This window comes from Hyla sarda, chromosome 9, assembly GCF_029499605.1.
Source record: "Hyla sarda isolate aHylSar1 chromosome 9, aHylSar1.hap1, whole genome shotgun sequence".
NCBI classification, from domain to species: Eukaryota; Metazoa; Chordata; class Amphibia; order Anura; family Hylidae; genus Hyla; species Hyla sarda.
This window is the reverse complement of record NC_079197.1, coordinates 189,534,228-189,555,852: the sequence shown is the minus strand read 5'-3', so window position 1 is coordinate 189,555,852 and position 21,625 is coordinate 189,534,228. Positions and strand designations below refer to the sequence as shown.

At 40.7% G+C, this 21,625-nt stretch overlaps 1 protein-coding gene across 1 annotated transcript in view; it reads left to right on the top strand.

Moving 5' to 3' along the window:
- DIAPH2 (diaphanous related formin 2) overlaps nt 1-19,408 on the top strand; it is a gene marked incomplete in the record, with an annotated part of 1,463,478 nt that extends 1,444,070 nt beyond the window's left edge. The window contains 1 exon segment of the mRNA XM_056540556.1: nt 17,841-19,408. Coding sequence (XP_056396531.1) covers nt 17,841-17,905 — 65 coding nt within the window.
- Nucleotides 19,409-21,625: the final 2,217 nt, after the last annotated feature.

Sequence of the window (21,625 nt, the reverse complement as noted above, 5' to 3'; positions counted from 1 at the left end):
GAGTGATACGATGTATCTAACCAGGGGTGAAGAGTGATACAATGTATCTAACCAGGGGTGAGGAGTGATACAATGTATCTAACCAGGGGTAAGGAGTGATACAATGTACCTAACCAGGGGTGAGGAGTGATACATTGTACCTAACCAGGGGTGAGGAGTGATACAATGTATCTAACCAGGGGTGAGGAGTGATACAATGTATCTAACCAGGGGTGAGGAGTGATACAATGTATCTAACGGGGGGTGAGGAGTGATACAATGGATACAATGTACCTAACCAGGGGTGAGGAGTGATACAATGTACCTAACCAGGGGTGAGGAGTGATACAATGTATCTAACCGGGTGTGAGGAGGGGTATAATGTACCTAACCAGGGGTGAGGAGTGATACAATGTATCTAACCGGGTGTGAGGAGTGATATAATGTACCTAACCAGGGGTGAGGAGTGATACAATGTATCTAACTGGGGGTGAGGAGGGGTACAATGGGGGGATTTATCACAGCTGTCTATTTCCCGCATCAATATAAACCAATCTACAGAGGGTTAGGCTGGTCCGTTGTGCGCTTAATTTATCAAAACGAGGGTTATAGAGAACAAAACGGTCTTAGAGGCGCTGCACAAAATTGGTCACAAATGGAGAGACTCGAGCCAGCACAGGACAATACAACGGACGACGCATTTCGGCACACAAAGAGGGTTCCTGTGAGGTGTAGTGCTGGAGGAACATCAGACGAACGCCAGCACTACACCTCACAGGAACCCCACAAGCACATTCCCTAATTTCTTACAAAATGATACCCAAAGTGTCTCTGAACCTTGAGGCTCCTTTAAAAGTGTAGGCGGAGCCCCCATAGGCCCCATGATATACCCGCCTGCCTAAAGTTGTCCCCTCACTCATATGACATGTGCCCACCCCCCCTCCCCCCCATTTCTCATCAGGATATTTTCTCTTTATGCTGTATAATAACATAATAGTTATTATAATAGTTTACACTAGGTGGCGCTCTAGTTACTTATAAATCATGTGCCTGAGAGAAGGATTTCTGCTCCCCGGTGGTTGTAGCTCAATATCACACCAAGTGGGCGGAGGTGGTACTGCACCTGAAACTTTTCAATGGCTTCTAAAGTAAAATCTTTACATTTAGATACAAATATAGATAATAAACTTGCAGCCGAAATGAGATAAATGTTTGGATTCCTGATCAGGACTGAATAGGCCCCAAACTCCTCCAGAACTGTTCTATATTATTTACGTCATTCTGGAATCGATCGCCGGCGGTTTTGTTGTCAGTAGGTGAGATTTCTGTCCGCTCCATGTGACGCCGGCAGCAGACGCTAGGGGGCAGTGTGCAGCTTCCATCCTCCGTCTCTTCTTGCTCTGCACCTGTTTCTTTGAACTTCTCAGGTATCATCTTCCCCGTCACATGGTCCGTATTCTCGTGTATTATTTACAGCGCTGTGGCTCCTTTATTTTAACCCCTTCTCTCCTGGGCAGAGCCTCATTGTTTTGATGTCCCTGTCCCATGTGCCCAGCGGTTAATGTGAATGAGCTGCATAGAAAATAAAGTCTGTAGATAGTGAGAAGTCACTGATCCCCCCGGGGAGCGAGGATCAGAGAAGATTGTGTCTATTGGGCCCTGATGGAACATCCAGACAAAGTTTCATCAGCCGCAGATCCTGCGAGTGGCCACGAGATGTAAACAGGAGAGAAATGTGCCAATCGCTTGTATGAGATGGAGATACAGGGTGTATATAGCTTTATATATATATATATAGTGTGGGTGTATGAGGGGCCCAGTAGAGGGTTAACCCCCATAGGAGGAGATGGCACAACAAGTAACTTGTAGGAGTCTTTGCGGTTAAGCTCAGACAGACCATATGCTTGATGGTTACAGTACATGAAAGGTTCTCTGTCTACTCAGTACCCCTGTACATACTACAGAACAGCTGTAACAACACTCCCCCGAGTCAGGGCCATAGTCTCCAGCATCTACAAACCCCACCTCAGAGGCCACAAATCAGTGTGCAACACTCTGCAGGCCACAAATCAGTGTGCAACACCCTGCAGGCCACAAATCAGTGTGCAACACTCTGCAGGCCACAAATCAGTGTGCAACACTCTGCAGGCCACAAATCAGTGTGCAACACTCTGCAGGCCACAAATCAGTGTGCAACACCCTGCAGGCCACAAATCAGTGTGCAACACTCTGCAGGCCACAAATCAGTGTGCAACACTCTGCAGGCCACAAATCAGTGTGCAACACTCTGCAGGCCACAAATCAGCGTGCAACACTCTGCAGGCCACAAATCAGCGTGCAACACTCTGCAGGCCACAAATCAGCGTGCAACACTCTGCAGGCCACAAATCAGTGTGCAACACTCTGCAGGCCACAAATCAGTGTGCAACACTCTGCAGGCCACAAATCAGTGTGCAACACTCTGCAGGCCACAAATCAGTGTGCAACACCCTGCAGGCCACAAATCAGTGTGCAACACTCTGCAGGCCACAAATCAGTGTGCAACACTCTGCAGGCCACAAATCAGTGTGCAACACTCTGCAGGCCACAAATCAGTGTGCAACACCCTGCAGGCCACAAATCAGTGTGCAACACTCTGCAGGCCACAAATCAGTGTGCAACACTCTGCAGGCCACAAATCAGTGTGCAACACTCTGCAGGCCACAAATCAGCGTGCAACACTCTGCAGGCCACAAATCAGCGTGCAACACTCTGCAGGCCACAAATCAGCGTGCAACACTCTGCAGGCCACAAATCAGTGTGCAACACTCTGCAGGCCACAAATCAGTGTGCAACACTCTGCAGGCCACAAATCAGTGTGCAACACTCTGCAGGCCCACATCTGTGCACAATACTCTGCAGGTCACAAATCAGTGTGCAACACTCTGCAGGCCACAAATCAGTGTGCAACACTCTACAGGCCACAAATCAGTGTGCAACACTCTGCAGGCCGCAAATCAGTGCGCAACACTCTGCAGGCCACACCTCAGTGTGCAACACTCTGCAGGCCACACCTCAGTGTGCAACACTCTGCAGGCCACAAATCAGTGTGCAACACTCTGCAGGCCACAAATCAGTATGCAACACTCTGCAGGCCACAAATCAGTGTGCAACACTCTGCAGCCACAAATCAGTGCGCAACACTCTGCAGGCCGCAAACCAGTGCGCAACACTCTGCAGGCCGCAAATCAGTGCGCAACACTCTGCAGGCCACAAATCAGTGCGCAACACTCTGCAGGCCACAAATCAGTGCGCAACACTCTGCAGACCACAAATCAGTGCGCAACACTCTGCAGGCCGCAAATCAGTGCGCAACACTCTGCAGGCCGCAAATCAGTGCGCAACACTCTGCAGCCCAGAAATCAGTGCGCAGCACTCTGCAGGCCACAAATCAGTGCGCAACACTCTGCAGGCCGCAAATCAGTGCGCAACACTCTGCAGGCCACAAATCAGTGCGCAGCACTCTATTTTTATAGGTTGTGGTTATGCACACATGTGAGTGGTGTTTTATAGAAACTTTAATAAAAGTTTAGTAATAGGCTCCTCCCCTGTGTTATTGTAGATCCTTTGTTCAATTGATTAAAGAACATAATATATTTATAAATGAAAAGATGAATAAATAATTCAATGAAATAAATAAAAATACATTTATAAATAAAATAAATAATTAAGGTAATAAAATAATAAATACAATTATGAATAAATAATCCAATTAAATAAATAAATGTATAAATAAAATAATAAATCATTAAATAAATAAAATGATAAATAAAGAAAATAAAAAATAAACAAATTTATGAATAAATAATTCAATTAAATAAATAAATGTATAAATAAAATAATAAATCATTAAATAAATTAAATGATAAAAATAGAAAATAATAAAGAAATAAAATTAATAATTCAATTATATAAATAAATGTATAAATAAAATATTAAATAAAAGAAATACAATTATGAATAAATAATTCAATTAAATAAGTGTATAAATAAAATTATAAATCATTAAATAAATAAAATGATAAATAAAGAAAATAATAAATAAATAAAATTATGAATAAATAATTCAATTAAATAAATAAATGTATAAATAAAATATTAAATGTATAAATAAAAGAAATAAAATTATGAATACATAATTCAATTAAATAAATAATAAATCATTAAAATAAATAAATAAAATTATTAATAAATATTTCAATTAAATAAATAATAAATCATTAAAATAAATAAATAAAATTATGAATAAATAATTCAATTAAATAAATGTATAAATAAAATAATAAATCATTAAAATAAATAAATAAAATTATGAATACATAATTCAATTAAATAAATAATACATCATTAAAATAAATAAATAAAATTATGAATAAATAATTCAATTAAATAAATAAATGTATAAATAAAATAAAAAAAAATTACCTGAACACAAAGGGAAAAACAAACAAGCAACAAAACGCTTTACTGACCTGAAATCTCTGTTTTGTGTCGTTGCTCGGTTGAGGCGAGGTCGCAGTGTTGACTCTTATTTCTTGAACAACCCAACATAAACTTAAATCAGAACCGGTGAACAACTTTACCATAAAAATGACACAAACATCAGAAAACTTTTAAAACTCTGAATAAAATGAACTTTTCTGTTTTTCTGTGTGATATTATCCGCAGCCTCACCGGATAGAGACGCGCGTTTTGTGCGAAAACAAATAGTGTCCATGAAAATGTTCCAAGATGTAAAGGTCTGAAGGATACTTCACTTACGTGCTCAGATGTTCCTGTCGGGTTCACACAGAAGCGTAAATCACACATTCGTTACAACGTTTTTGCATTTTTTATTCCTTTTTTATCATAACAATGGGTCGCGCTAATGGAAAAGGCTTTTTACTGGATAATGACATTGTGTATTGTTGTATTGTAGATAGATACACATCGTACTGCAGCATCTTCTGTATCGCGGGAATGAGATATAATGAGACAATATTTAAGTAATATTCAGCCGCTCACTAAAACACTGTTTTTTACGGATAATGTTTAATTATTCTGCTCGTCCCCCGAGGAGCCCAATCTATTTTTAATGTAAGTTACATTGGAAAATGCAGCGATAATTTTATGTTTGTTCTGTAGTTACAAATTTTGGGCATTGGTAGAGTTTTTTTTTTGCGCTGTGTCCCTCCGGCAATGATATAACTATATGTACAGGGTGAAGTGTTGTCAGGGGGGCGTCAGTCCTAGGGGAGGAGAAGGAGGAGGGGGAGGCAGCCATTTTGTCTTCTCTATGATGCCCCATTCTAGGGTTTAGGGAGACCCCATTTATAGCCAATGAGTCTTGACTAATTACAGTTTGCCAGGGAAATGTTTACAATATTTTAACTAAAAACATTCTAAACTGTAATTAAAATATATAATAATAATAATTGATAATGACTGGGTGAGCCAGCCGAAACGTCGCTCGATGTGGAGTGAATAAAGACCTGAAGTGCCACTGTTTCTACTATATATATATATATGTGTGTGTGTGTATGTATATGTATATATCAGTGGGATAATGACACTAGGCAGTGCACGCTGATCAGTGGGATAATGACACTAGGCAGTGCACACTGATCAATGGGATAACGACACTAGGCAGTGCACGCTGATCAGTGGGATAACAACACTAGGCAGTGCACGCTGATCAGTGGGATAATGACACTAGGCAGTGCACGCTGATCAGTGGGATAATGACACTAGGCAGTGCACGCTGATCAGTGGGATAATGACACTAGGCAGTGCACGCTGATCAGTGGGATAATGATACTAGGCAGTGCACGCTGATCAGTGGGATAATGACACTAGGCAGTGCACGCTGATCAGTGGGATAACGACACTAGGCAGTGCACGCTGATCAGTGGGATAATGACACTAGGCAGTGCACGCTGATCAGTGGGATAATGATACTAGGCAGTGCACGCTGATCAGTGGGATAACGACTCTAGGCAGTGCACGCTGATCAGTGGGATAACGACATTAGGCAGTGCACGCTGATCAGTGGGATAACGACATTAGGCAGTGCACGCTGATTAGTGGGATAACGACACTAGGCAGTGCACGCTGATCAGTGGGATAATGACACTAGGCAGTGCACGCTGATCAGTGGGATAATGATACTAGGCAGTGCACGCTGATCAGTGGGATAACGACTCTAGGCAGTGCACGCTGATCAGTGGGATAACGACACTAGGCAGTGCACGCTGATCAGTGGGATAACAGCACTAGGCAGTGCACGCTGATCAGTGGGATAATGACACTAGGCAGTGCACGCTGATCAGTGGGATAATGACAGTAGGCAGTGCACGCTGATCAGTGGGATAATGACAGTAGGCAGTGCACGCTGATCAGTGGGATAATGACACTAGGCAGTGCACGCTGATCAGTGGGATAATGACAGTAGGCAGTGCACGCTGATCAGTGGGATAATGACAGTAGGCAGTGCACGCTGATCAGTGGGATAATGACACTAGGCAGTGCACGCTGATCAGTGGGATAATGACACTAGGCAGTGCACGCTGATCAGTGGGATAATGATACTAGGCAGTGCACACTGATCAGTGGGATAACGACTCTAGGCAGTGCACGCTGATCAGTGGGATAATGACACTAGGCAGTGCACGCTGATCAGTGGGATAATGACACTAGGCAGTGCACGCTGATCAGTGGGATAATGACACTAGGCAGTGCACGCTGATCAGTGGGATAACGACAGTAGGCAGTGCACGCTGATCAGTGGGATAATGACACTAGGCAGTGCACGCTGATCAGTGGGATAATGACACTAGGCAGTGCACGCTGATCAGTGGGATAACAACACTAGGCAGTGCATGCTGATCAGTGGGATAACGACACTAGGCAGTGCACGCTGATCAGTGAGATAATGACACTAGGCAGTGCACGCTGATCAGTGGGATAACAACACTAGGCAGTGCACGCCGATCAGTGGGATAATGACACTAGGCAGTGCATGCTGATCAGTCGGATAACGACACTAGGCAGTGCACACTGATCAGTGGGATAATGACACTAGGCAGTGCACACTGATCAATGGGATAACGACACTAGGCAGTGCACGCTGAGCAGTGGGATAACAGCACTAGGCAGTGCACGCTGATCAGTGGGATAATGACAGTAGGCAGTGCACGCTGATCAGTGGGATAATGACACTAGGCAGTGCACACTGATCAATGGGATAACGACACTAGGCAGTGCACGCTTATCAGTGGGATAATGACACTAGGCAGTGCACGCTGATCAGTGGGATAACAACACTAGGCAGTGCACGCTGATCAGTGGGATAACGACAGTAGGCAGTGCACGCTGATCAGTGGGATAATGACACTAGGCAGTGCACACTGATCAATGGGATAACGACACTAGGCAGTGCACGCTTATCAGTGGGATAATGACACTAGGCAGTGCACGCAGATCAGTGGGATAACGACACTAGGCAGTGCACGCTGATCAGTGGGATAATGACACTAGGCAGTGCGCGCTGATCAGTGGGATAACGACACTAGGCAATGCACGCTGATCAGTGGGATAACGACAGTAGGCAGTGCACGCTGATCAGTGGGATAATGACACTAGGCAGTGCACACTGATCAGTGGGATAACGACACTAGGCAGTGCACGCTGATCAGTGGGATAATGACAGTAGGCAGTGCACGCTGATCAGTGGGATAATGACACTAGGCAGTGCACGCCGATAAGGTAAACAGTGAAGCCGTACGCTGATCATTGTAAATTGGTGGCGCTGGGTAACTGCAGCCTGACTGCCATTCACTTCAATAAGAACAGAGCACTACAACTATACACTATATACACTATGCTATATACACTATGCTATATACACTGTACTATATACACTATACTATATACACAATACTATATACACTGTACTATATACATTACACCCTATACGCTATACACTATAATATATACACTGTACTATATACACTATGCTATATACACTGTACTGTATACACTATACTATATACACAATACTATATACACTATACTGTATACACTATTCTATATACACTATACTATATACACAATACTATATACACTATATACACAATACTATATACACTATACTATATACACTATACTATATACACTATATACTATATACACAATACTATATACACTGTACTATATACACTATACTATATACAAAATACTATATACACTGTACTATATACACAATACTATATACACTATACTATATACACTATACTATATACACTGTACTATATACACTGTACTATATACACTATACTATATACACTATACTATATGCACTATATACACTATACACTATATACACTATACTATATACACAATACTATATACACTGTACTATATACACTGTACTATATACACAATACTATATAGACTATACTATATACACTATACTATATACACAATACTATATACACAATACTATATACACAATACTATATACACCATACTATATACACTGTACTATATACACAATACTATATACACAATACTATATACACAATACTATATACACAATACTATATACACTATACTATATACAATATACTATATACACTATATACTATATACACTATACTATATACACTATACTATATACACTATATACTATATACACAATACTATATACACTGTACTATATACACTATACTATATACAAAATACTATATACACTGTACTATATACACAATACTATATACACTATACTATATACACTATACTATATACACTGTACTATATACACTGTACTATATACACTGTACTATATACACAATACTATATACACTATATACACTATACACTATATACACTATACTATATACACAATACTATATACACTGTACTATATACACTGTACTATATACACAATACTATATATACTATACTATATACACTATACTATATACACAATACTATATACACAATACTATATACACCATACTATATACACTGTACTATATACACAATACTATATACACTATACTATATACACTATACTATATACACTATACAATATACACTATATACTATATACACTATATACACTATACTGTATACACTATACTATATACACAATACTATATACACTGTACTATATACACTATACTATATACACAATACTATATACACTGTACTATATACATTATGCTATATACACTATACTATATACACTATACTATATACACAATACTATATACACTATAATATATACACTATACTTTATACACAATACTATATACACAATACTATATACACAATACGATATACACAATACGATATACACTATACTATATACACTGTATACACTATACACTATATACACAATACTATATACACTATACTATATACACTGTACTATATACACTGTACTATATACACAATACTATATACACTATGCTATATACACTGTACTATATACACAATACTATATACACAATACTATATACACTGTACTATATACACTATACTATATACACAATACTATATACACTATGCTATATACACTGTACTATATACACTATACTATATACACAATACTATATACACTGTACTATATACATTACACCCTATACGCTATACACTATAATATATACACTGTACTATATACACTATGCTATATACACTGTACTATATACACAATACTATATACACAATACTATATACACTATGCTATATACACTGTACTATATACACAATACTATATACACAATACTATATACACTGTACTATATACATTACACCCTATACGCTATACACTATAATATATACACTGTATTATATACACTATGCTATATACACTGTACTGTATACACTATACTATATACACAATACTATATACACTATACTGTATACACTATTCTATATACACTATACTATATACACAATACTATATACACTATATACACTATACTATATACACAATACTATATACACTATACTATAAACACAATACTATATACACTGTACTATATACACAATACTATATACACTATGCTATATACACTGTACTATATACACAATACTATATACACAATAATATATACACTATACTATATACACAATACTATATACACAATAATATATACACTATACTATATACATTACACCCTATACTCTATACACTATAATATATACACTGTACTATATACACTATGCTATATACACTGTATAATAAACAGTGCAGGGCTCTAAGACCCCATCAGTGTATAGAGGGGGCGCTGAAGATCTGATCCTGTAAACCCCTCTAAGATCTCCCCAGAATTGATTAATACTGTGAGTTCATAGATATTTGGGACTTTGTGCATTTTAGACAAATCTTTATTTTCTCCTTTGTAATGAATGAATGTGAGGGCTGAGGATTGGAGCATATGGGCATTTTATTATTTCTTCCAGACTGGATTCAAGCTAAATAGGAATGTTTTATACGGTAAAATATATAGTGAGAGTATATATATATATATATATATATATATATATATATATATATAGGATTCATAGTTTTATAGAGAAACATGTGACTCCGGAGAAGTTACAAGTTTTTAAGCGAGAATAGATATCAGAGTAATTTCTCTCTGCCCGAGGGTATATATCCTACTAATACATAAAGTATTAAATGTACAATTATCGCAGGTAACATTGATAAGCCGGGAGGCGACACTTATCCTATATGCAGAGGATGCACAGGGATTTTTTCGGCATTCGGTTTATCTTCCTCCCCCGTATTCACCTGAAGTGCTGCCGCATGTCAGATAAACAAAAGGTGTCCACGGGTGATAGCGCGGACTGCGCCAATGTCCAGGAGGAAACGTTATCACTTCTCACACTCCATGGAGGAAGGTTTAGTGGCTGTGATATTTGGAGAGGACCTGGCCCCGGGTGAAGAGTTTTCTCCTGTTATAAAAAAGCCCCATTAGATCTTTTCGAGGATAGATTTGGTTCTGGGAAATCTAACTATAATTCATAATATTGGTATAATCTAAAGACGCAACTTGTAGCTTCGGGCCCCAATGCAAAATCTGTACCAGGGCTCATGTGCCAATTATACATGTGCTTTGGGGCCCCCTTATGCACCAAGACCCCGATGCAACTGCTACCTTTGCCCCCCCTATAGCTACGTCCCTGGTATAATCTCTTAGGAGGATAGCAGGGTCCTAGACTAGAGGCTAGCAGGGTCCTAGACTAGAGGATAGCAGGGTCCTAGACTAGAGCATAGCAGGGTCCTAGACTAGAGGATAGCAGGGTCCTAGACTAGAGCATAGCAGGGTCCTAGACTAGGCTAGAGGGTTGTAGACCACTGTCCTATACTTTACATTGCACGGATCCCTCAACATGCGATGGTTTCAACAAACGATGGTCCATTTGGAACGGATTACCATCGTATGTTGAGGGACCTCTTTGTACTCATTTACCGGAGTTTCCCTTTAAGTTGACACACTGGAACATGTATCATATGGAGAATAAAGGCTTGTTTAAGGCCTACCTAACTGAAGTGGAGAATAACAATAAGTGTCCACAGGAAAAGAGACCAAAAATGGAAGGATTTCTCGTAACTTCACATTATTGGGGGTCATAAAGCAGGTTAAACACCTAGCAGGTATTTTTTAGAACTCACAAGGAGACGTCCAAATCTATAGTGATAGAGGTTGAGTGATCTTTGTCGATGTGAATCACTCAATCTCCATTGAAACATACATTGGGCCTCAATTAGATTTTGTAGGGATTTTTGTTTTGCATGTGTCGTGTGCCAGAATTTTCGACAAAAATCCAAATCCAAAAATCCCTACTAACTCCATTTTACTCAGAAAACCATACAAAGGGTGACACCATTAGGGAAAACAAGCGGGTCTCCAAAGTAACCTACAAATTTACCAATGTTTCCACATAAAATGTGGTGGATTTGAGCTCTGGAAAAGCCAACAGCTTAGATAACGTGTAAGGGTACGTTCATACGCACGGATTTTCACAGCGTATTTAGCTGCGGATCCGCTGGTAAAGGCCCCGCTCTATGCTGGCTTTACATGTGCCTGCTTTTACATGTGCCTGCTCGTAGTGGCAATACGCCGCTGCCATCTGGCATACTGCACCGATGTGCGAGTCGCAGTATACTTGCACATCGCGGGAGCTCTCTGCCTAGCTCCGAGCAGGGAGAGCGGCCGCGATGTGCGAGTACGCCGCGCACATCGGTGCAGTGTGTCTGCTCATAGCAGTGTATTGCCACTACCAGCAGGCACATGTAAAGCCAGCATAGAGGGGGCCTTCACCAGCGGATCTGCAGCTAAATCCGCTGCGAAAATCCGCGTGTGTGAACGTACCCTAAGGGTGCGTTCCCACACGGCGTATACGCAGCGTATTTGACGCTGCGCAAAATTTATGGCAGCAGCGGGAAATACGCTGCGTATTCCTTGCTCACTATACTCACAGGGCATTTTGGCGGCAGCCCTATGTGTATAGTGCGTTTTGGAGGCGGAGCCGCGCGTCGCAGACCCGCCGGCACATGGCTCCGCCTCCAAAACTCACTACACACATAGGGCTGCTGCCGAAAAGCCCTGTGAGTATAGTGAGCAAGGAATACGCAGCGTATTTCCCGCTGCTGCCATAAATTTTGCGCAGCGTCAAATACGCTGCGTTTACGCCCTGTGGGAGAAAGATGGGTAAATACAAGGTACAATAGAAAATACCTTGGAATAACACCTGTCAGAAACAAAAACCCACAAAGAAAACTGCATCCCCTTGTAGTAAATGAGGCCCAACGTGTTGGCAAATAGGAACCATGTGGCCCATCTAGTCTGAATTTTCTTTTTTTTTTTTTTTTACGGCCCTGGAGATTTGGGGCATATTCTGCCAGATATTCAGTTATCGGCCGCTCCATGACTTTGTGTTTGGACCAGTGCACCCCTTCTGTATGGGGGATGGTATTCTGAGCAGCCGGTCTCTTCCACAGGCCGGTGGGGTTTCACATTGTAGCCGAATGTTTTGAAATTTGCTCTTCTCCAAAAGGAATGAAGCCAAAGTCTCCTCCATAAGAAATTGCTGCGCCCCTGTGGTCAGCTGCTTCAGTGGTCATTCCCCTTGTCAGTACTGGTCGTGAGGGGCCGACACCTGACATTATAGCATTGATGACGTTTGGGCAACTGTAGGAGACGCCGGATTCGGGGATGATACATCTGGTTATAATTCTGGTAAACACTTCAAGCAGTTTGAGGGTCTATTCACACGTTCAGGATTCTGTGCAGATTTGATGCGAAGGATTTTCTGCTGCAGATTTCAATGTAAACTGAACACAGCTTGAAATCCTGCGCAGAATCCTGTGCGTGTGAATAGACCCTAAAGGATCTTTTGGGAATTGAGGGCTCACGGTGTGTGACGTCTGTCTGTATAATGAGCAGTTAGTGGAATCCAAAGATGATCAAGATCTGCGCTCGTAGATACAGGGGGATACGTCACGGCTGTCACTGCTGTCAATCAAGTGACCAATGTCATATAGACGGATGTGCAGGATACAGGAGATCAGAGATCTAAAGCTCAAAATTACTTCAACACTATTAACCCCTTCTCTCCCCATCAGCAATTGTTGCCATGCTTGTAACTTTTCATATTCGAATAGTAACTCTTGCACCGGTTCTCTGGAGTGCTATCCCTCAATCCCTCAGACTCAACAACAACATCCATAGTTTCAAACGTGGCCTGAAAACACATCTCTTCAGACAGGCCTATAACAGTCTCTAATTGGCCTCAACATATCCTCAACATATCCTCAACATATCCCCAACATATCCCCAACATATCCTCAACATATCCTCAACACATCCCCAACATATCCCCAACATATCCTCAATATATCCCCAACATATCCCCAACATATCCTCAACATATCCCCAACATATTCTCAACATATCCCCAACATATCCCCAACATATCCCCAACACATCCCCAACATATCCCCAACATATCCTCAATATATCCCTAACATATCCCCAACATATCCTCAACATATCCCCAACATATTCTCAACATATCCCCAACATATCCTCAACATATCCTCAACATATCCCCAACATATCCTCAACATATCCCCAACATATCCTCAACATATCCTCAACATATCCCCAAAATATCCCCAACATATCCTCAACATATCCTCAACATATCCCCAACATATCCTCAACATATCCTCAACATATCCTCAACATATCCTCCCCAACATATCCTCAATATATCCCCAACATATACTCAACATATCCTCAACATATCCCCAACATATCTCCAACATATCCCCAACATATCCTCAATATATCCCCAACATATCCCCAACATATCCTCAACATATCCCCAACATATCCCCAACATATCCCCAACATATCCTCAACATATCCCCAACATATCCTCAATATATCCCCAACATATCCCCAACATATCCCCAACAGATCCCCAACATATCCTCAACATATCCCCAACATATCCTCAGCATATCCCCAACAGATCCCCAACATATCCTCAATATATCCCCAACATATCCTCAACATATCCCCAACATATCCTCAACATATCCTCAACACATCCCCAACATATCCTCAACATATCCTCAACATATCCTCAACATATCCTCAATATATCCTCAACATATCCTCAACATATCCCCAACATATCCTCAACAAATCCCCAACATATCCTCAACATATCCCCAACATATCCTCAATATATCCCCAACATATCCCCAACATATCCTCAACATATCCCCAACATATCCCCAACATATCCTCAACATATCCTCAACATATCCCCAACATATCCTCAACATATCCCCAACATATCCCCAACATATCCCCAACATATCCCCAACATATCCTCAATATATCCCCAACAGATCCCCAACATATCCTCAACATATCCTCAATATATCCCCAACATATCCTCAACAGATCCCCAACATATCCTCAACATATCCTCAATATATCCCCAACATATCCTCAACATATCCTCAACATTTCCCCAACATATCCCCAACATATCCTCAACATATCCCCAACATATCCCCAACATATCCTCAATATATCCCCAACATATCCTCAACATATCCTCAATATATCCCCAACAGATCCCCAACATATCCTCAACATATCCTCAATATATCCCCAACATATCCTCAACATATCCTCAATATATCCCCAACACATCCCCAACATATCCTCAACATATCCTCAATATATCCCCAACATATCCTCAACATATCCTCAACATTTCCCCAACATATCCTCAACATATCCCCAACATATCCTCAACATATCCTCAACATATCCCCAAAATATCCCCAACATATCCTCAACATATCCTCAACATATCCTCAACATATCCCCAACATATCCCCAACATATCCTCAACATATCCTCAACATATCCCCACACCTCTTGTTTGAATAGTTATTGCGTAATATTATGTCTGATACTTGTCTTTGTTTGTACCCCATAATTGTAAGCGCTGCAGAATCTGTAGGCGCTATATAAATAAATAAATTATATATATATATATATATATATATATATATATATATATATATATATATATAAATATATATATATATAAATATAAAAAAAAAATATATATATATATATGTTTTTTCCTGGATAACCCCTTTAAAACATGGGAAAAAATGGAGGTGACTTAACTTTTTATCCGACACGAGGAGGTTGGAATATGGGGGCTGGTGTTGTGGAGCGCAGGGAGGAGTAGGGTGCAGAGGTGAGAAACGGGGCCTCATTGCAGGAGTCACAGAGGTCGACCCCCTTATGATCAGACACGTAGCCCTATAAGGGGGATAAGGGGATGGGTTCATCTAAATTGAAAACCTCTGGCTGCCATATAATCTGATTAGCAGCTGGCTAAGGTTTCGCATGGGTGCCAATCTGGCCCTTGAAGGGTGCGGCCCCTTTCAATTCAGTCTCTGCATACTGAGATCGCTAATTGATCACAGCTCGCAGAGCCCACTCTATATGCAAAGACCGCCGAGCCTATCATAGGTCATTAAAGGGTCATTTAAAGAAAGAAAAAACATAGAGGAAGATAAATCTCTTAATCTATTAATTAGATGAAAATAAGGAGGAAGATAAAATCCTACCAATCTACAAAAGAATCGAGAAAGATTATTTTTGTACATTCACCAATCATGATAAATTAAGAAGTTAGACAATAATAAGTTTTTCGCTCATCTGTAAATGGTAATTCACAAAAGCATTTATGGGGTTAACTAGAATCAGCTGAATATTTTGATGTAGTTAAAGAAGCACTCCGGGTTTGTTTCTTTTTTGACCATATCATGAACACTCATCATCACTAGTCCTACAATTGCATGGGTCCAATCCAGTGTTTCCTATCCAGGATGCCTTCAGCTGTTGCAAAACTACAACTCCCAGCATGCCCAGACAGCCAACGGCTGTCTGGGCATGCTGGAAGTTGTAGTTTTGTAACATCTAAAGGGATCCTGACTGAGCAGCACTGGTCTAGTCAGTTAAAGGGGTTATCCAGGAAAAAACTTTTTTTTTAATATATATATCAGCTGGCTCCAGAAAGTTAAACAGATTTGTAAATTACTTCTATTATTTTTTTTTTAATCCTTTCAGTACTTATGAGCTTCTGAAGTTGAGTTGTTCTTTTCTAAGTGCTCACTGATGACACGTGTCTCTGGAACCGCCCAGTTTAGAAGAAAATCCCCATAGCAAACCTCTTCTAAACTGGGCGGTTCCCGAGACACGTGTCATCAGAGAGCACTTAGACAGAAAAGAACAACTCAACTTCAGAAGCTCATAAGTACTGAAAGGATTAAGATTTTTTTTAATAGAAGTCATTTACAAATCTGTTTAACTTTCTGGAGCCAGTTGATATTTATAAAAAAATTTTTTTTACTGGATAATCCCTTTAATCTGTCTGATCAAGCAGCCTAATTAGATGACCAGGTGCAGTGATAAGACTCCACTCTCTCTCTCTCTCTCTGCAAAGCCAGAGAATTCATGTAAAACGTAGGCAGCATTAGGAAATCATTTCAGCCCTGGAATTGCAATCAATATGGCTGAAACCCCATCGGATAAAACAAGAACATCTACATTATTTCCTAATAACAGCCTATGCTATAGAAGAAGAAGAAAAATAAATCCCGGAGTGCTTCTTTAAAACAAATTTAGCTCATTAGCACAGAATATTGTAGCAGCGATGAGGGGGCAGTCACCCCGTCAAATTTTCGTAGATAGGAAACCGCTGCTTCTCAACTTGACTATAGTCGAAAAAAACACACCCCGCTCCCGCGGCATAATGTAGGTTACCCTGGAAGATGATCAAGGAGGCTCTCCGGCTTCCTGCGTATTCTCGCTATCGTGTGCGTTCACACCTTAAGATGTAATTGAAGTGTCTTCTGACAAAGTTACACAGTTTCCTTGCAGAAAAGCGACAATGTTACCTTTTGCATTTGTTTCGTATTCCGTTATCGCCAAGGGAACCGTGTTAGCACATTCTGCCATTGCTTTTATCGCCCCTGTTTCTCTGATCAAGAGACTCATTTAATGCTGATTGTAGAACTCTTGAACCAGTCCCCACCGCCGCGCTGTGTTTTGCCTCCCAGATAACTATTTACATATTCATCTCAAATAGTTTTACCGCCGCTTTGAAGACCTGTTGACAAAGAAAGAAAAAAAATAAATCAAAATAAATAAATAAATAATAGCATGTTACTGCCGTCAACTAACGCTATATGGTGTTATTTTGTCTTTTATGTTATGCAGAAAATCGTCTCCACGCGTTGGAAAGGTCGCGCTCCAGGCACCAGGGACGGGCGGTCGCTACATGAGTCTCTGGGCGCACCAAAGACGTATTTGGCACGACGCCCTCGACCAATAGGAGAAGAATGTCGCTGCTGAGCCTGCAAAGAAATTCAGCTCCGAATGGAAATAAAAAAAAAGAAGACTGTCAAACGAAATCAGCATGGGAGGAACGTCCTTGATATAAAGCTGCAATTTTTGGCCTTTTTTGAAACAAAAATTTTAAAAAAGTTTGTTAACAGTGTTAGATACATACGGTTAAATGTTGTTACTTTTATTGTCATCCTCTTTTGGCAGGAAGGCACTGAAGATAATTCTAAATGTTTTTTATGTCTGAGATTTTAGTTAGGCTTTTATTATATATGGAGATAAATATAGTGAAATGGTGTTGGCGTCACGAGGCGGGATCCAACCAGATGCGACCTTGCGCCTCGTTCACACTATATATTATTGTGCAGTAAGTGCCACTGAGGAGCAAATTTAATTTTTATGCTATTTTGCTATTTTAATTCAATGTTTGATAATTCCCGTACTTCACTTTTCTGCTTCTCGCTTTCGCTAATTATGAGTTATGACACTTGAAGAATAGACACTGACTGGGGTTGGGAGGGGGGAGGGGGACTTTTAGGTCACATGGAGGGGCACATTTTAGCACTAAGGTTTTTAAAGCAACTTCCTAATTGTTGGCAGTGTAACCGGTCATCACTCACCCCTGGTCTGCGATTTTAGAGCCATACGCCAATTCTGAGCTTGATAAAGGGTCGACCATAGAACACAGTTCATTTCTTAGGCTAGGTTCACACTACGGAATCTTCAGCCAGAGATTCTGAGTGCCGCCAGTGCTGTGGGAATCAGTCAGTGCTAGGATCGCGGGTGCATTGCCGTCTTCATAGACAGCAATGTATTCCAGGTGGATTCTGCCAAAAGAATGATCAAAAATCATTATTTCGGCTGCGAACTTACAGTAATGGAACATCCGCCACTAAAATTCTGTAGTGTGCGCCAACAACTATGGGATTTTGCTGCATAGGAATTTCCGACTTAATTTGAAAGCAGAATTCTGCTCGCAAATTCCGTAGTGTGCCCCTAGTCTTAGAGGTATGTAATGGTCCGTAAACTTTTTTAGTAGCAGAAAATTCCTTCACACTTATTGTTGAGATTTGGTTAAAAAATAAAATAAAATAAAAACCACCCCCCAAAAACAAAACAAAAAACATAGCTGCTTTCATCCCAAAACAAATGCCACGCTTGTCCACAGGTTGCGTATGGAATTGCATCTCAGTTTTATCGAAGGTAATGGAGCAAAGTTATGATACCACACACGACCTATGGAGAAGGGTGGTGCTGTTTTTGGATTTTCGTCCACTGTGACTAAAGTAGTAGTCAAATGGGTGAAAGAGTTAATGCTGGGTGTGGGATTGTTAGATGCAGCACCAAACACACAAAATAAAAAAATTAAAATAAATCAGGGCACAAAACAAATAACATAAAGAAAAATAAATCTTTATTAAAGCATGTACAACAGCTAAAAACATAAAAATAGACACAATAGTAAAGGCACCAGGACACAAACAACAGGTAGGTATAGGGGGTGGACCCAAAGCTAGGAAATACAAAGTGGATACAAAATGCATATTAATGGACTGTTACCTAAAAGACATACACAGATGCATATAGAAAAGTATAACAACAACTATCTGCAATAACAGGGAGAGAAAGAATATGCAGGGTGCCAGACTATACCTACCAACCCCAAAGATTGTTTCGCTGCACAAAGGCTTCCTCAGGGGGCATCACGCACCCTGAGGAAGCCTTTGTGTAGCGAAACAATCGGAAAAAAAAATTATTATGCATAGTAGTAGTAGTTAACAGTTATGCATAGTTGTAGTATTTAACAGTCCATTTATATGCATTTTGTATCCACTTTGTATTTATTAGCTTTGCGTCCACCACCCATACCTGCCTGTTGTTTGTGTCCTGGTGCCTTTACTATTGTTTCTGTTTTTTTTATTTTTTTTGTTTTTTTTAGCTGTTGTACATGCTTTAATAAAGGTTTATTTTTCTTTGTTATTTGGTTGGGAACTGTTTTTATTTTTGTTTGGTGTTGCATATTCCCAGTGCACACTCACCTACTGATGTTTGTAGGGTGTTTTGTTTATCGATGATTATTGTTAGATAGCGGGGGAGATGGCGGGTAAAGGTATTGATAGAGGGAGAGAACATTAATATCTAAAATTATCCCATTCGTTTTTTAATTGCAGCTACTGAATTCAATGACAGGAATGGTGAGATCCCGCCCCCTGCCTGCCTCATCATGATGGTGAGATCCCGCCCCCTGCCTGCCTCATCATGATGGTGAGATCCCGCCCCCTGCCTGCCTCATCCTGATGGTGAGATCCCGCCCCATGCCTGCCTCATCATGATGGTGAGATCCAGCCCCCTGCCTGCCTCATCCTGATGGTGAGATCCCGCCCCCTGCCTGCCTCATCATGATGGTGAGATCCCGCCCCCAGCCTGCCTCATCATGATTGTGAGATCCCGCCCCCTGCCTGCTTCATCATGATGGTGAGATCCCACCCCATGCCTGCCTCATCATGATGGTGAGATCCAGCCCCCTGCCTGCCTCATCATGATGGTGAGATCCAGCCCCCTGCCTGCCTCATCATGATGGTGAGATCCCGCCCCTTGCCTGCCTCATCATGATGGTGAGATCCCGCCCCCTGCCTGCCTCATCATTATGGTTAGATCCCGCCCCCTGCCTGCCTCATCATGATGGTGAGATCCCGCCCCCTGCCTGCCTCATCATGATGGTGAGATCCCGCCCCCTGCCTGCCTCATCATGATGGTGAGATCCCGCCCCCTGCCTGCCTCATCATGATGGTGAGATCCCGCCCCCTGCCTGCCTCATCATGATGGTGAGATCCCGCCCCCTGCCTGCCTCATCATGATGTGAGATCCCGCCCCCTGCCTACCTCATCATGATGGTGAGATCCTGCCCCCTGCCTGCCTCAGTACTGCTCTGGCCAATAGAAATCATAGTTCATAAGGTTGAAAAAAGACCAGAGTCCATCAAGGTCGACCTATATCCCTAATGAGTCCCTACTGATCCAGAGGAGGCAAAAAACCCTCATACTAGAGGTAAAAATTCCTTCCCGACTCCAAATATCAGAATAAATCCCTGGATCAATGTTCTGTCCCTATTAATCTAGTATATATAACCGGTGATGTTATTATTCTATTACTCTAACTTTAAAAAACATTTTTCTAATTCTGCATTTACAATATTCTACTTTTTAAATCTTAGACTCTTGGGATATTGGAAACCATGTTACATACCATAAATAACCTAATATGTGCCTCCATGGTTCTTTAATCAGTATAAGATAGTAAAATATCCCAAAAAACCTAGTGATGGCCCCGACGGTAACCGACCCAGTGAGCGATCTGTAGTCTCCAGCAAATGTAACCAAATCTGATCCACTAACCCGGCCGGGTGGGGGAAGCGCATTTGTATTTTATAATCAATTAAAAAAAATAACGTTTTTTCTAATTCTGCATTTACAATATTCTGCTTTTTAAAGAATTATTTTTCGATAACTTTTGCTTATTTTATTGCAGTGATAAAACATTTCTACGAAAATTAATATATATAGTAATTCCACTTATTTTATGTTCACTAAAGTAAAGTTATTGTGTTATCTATTTCTTTTACTCTATTTACTGGGGTCTCCAACCTTTGGCTCTATAGG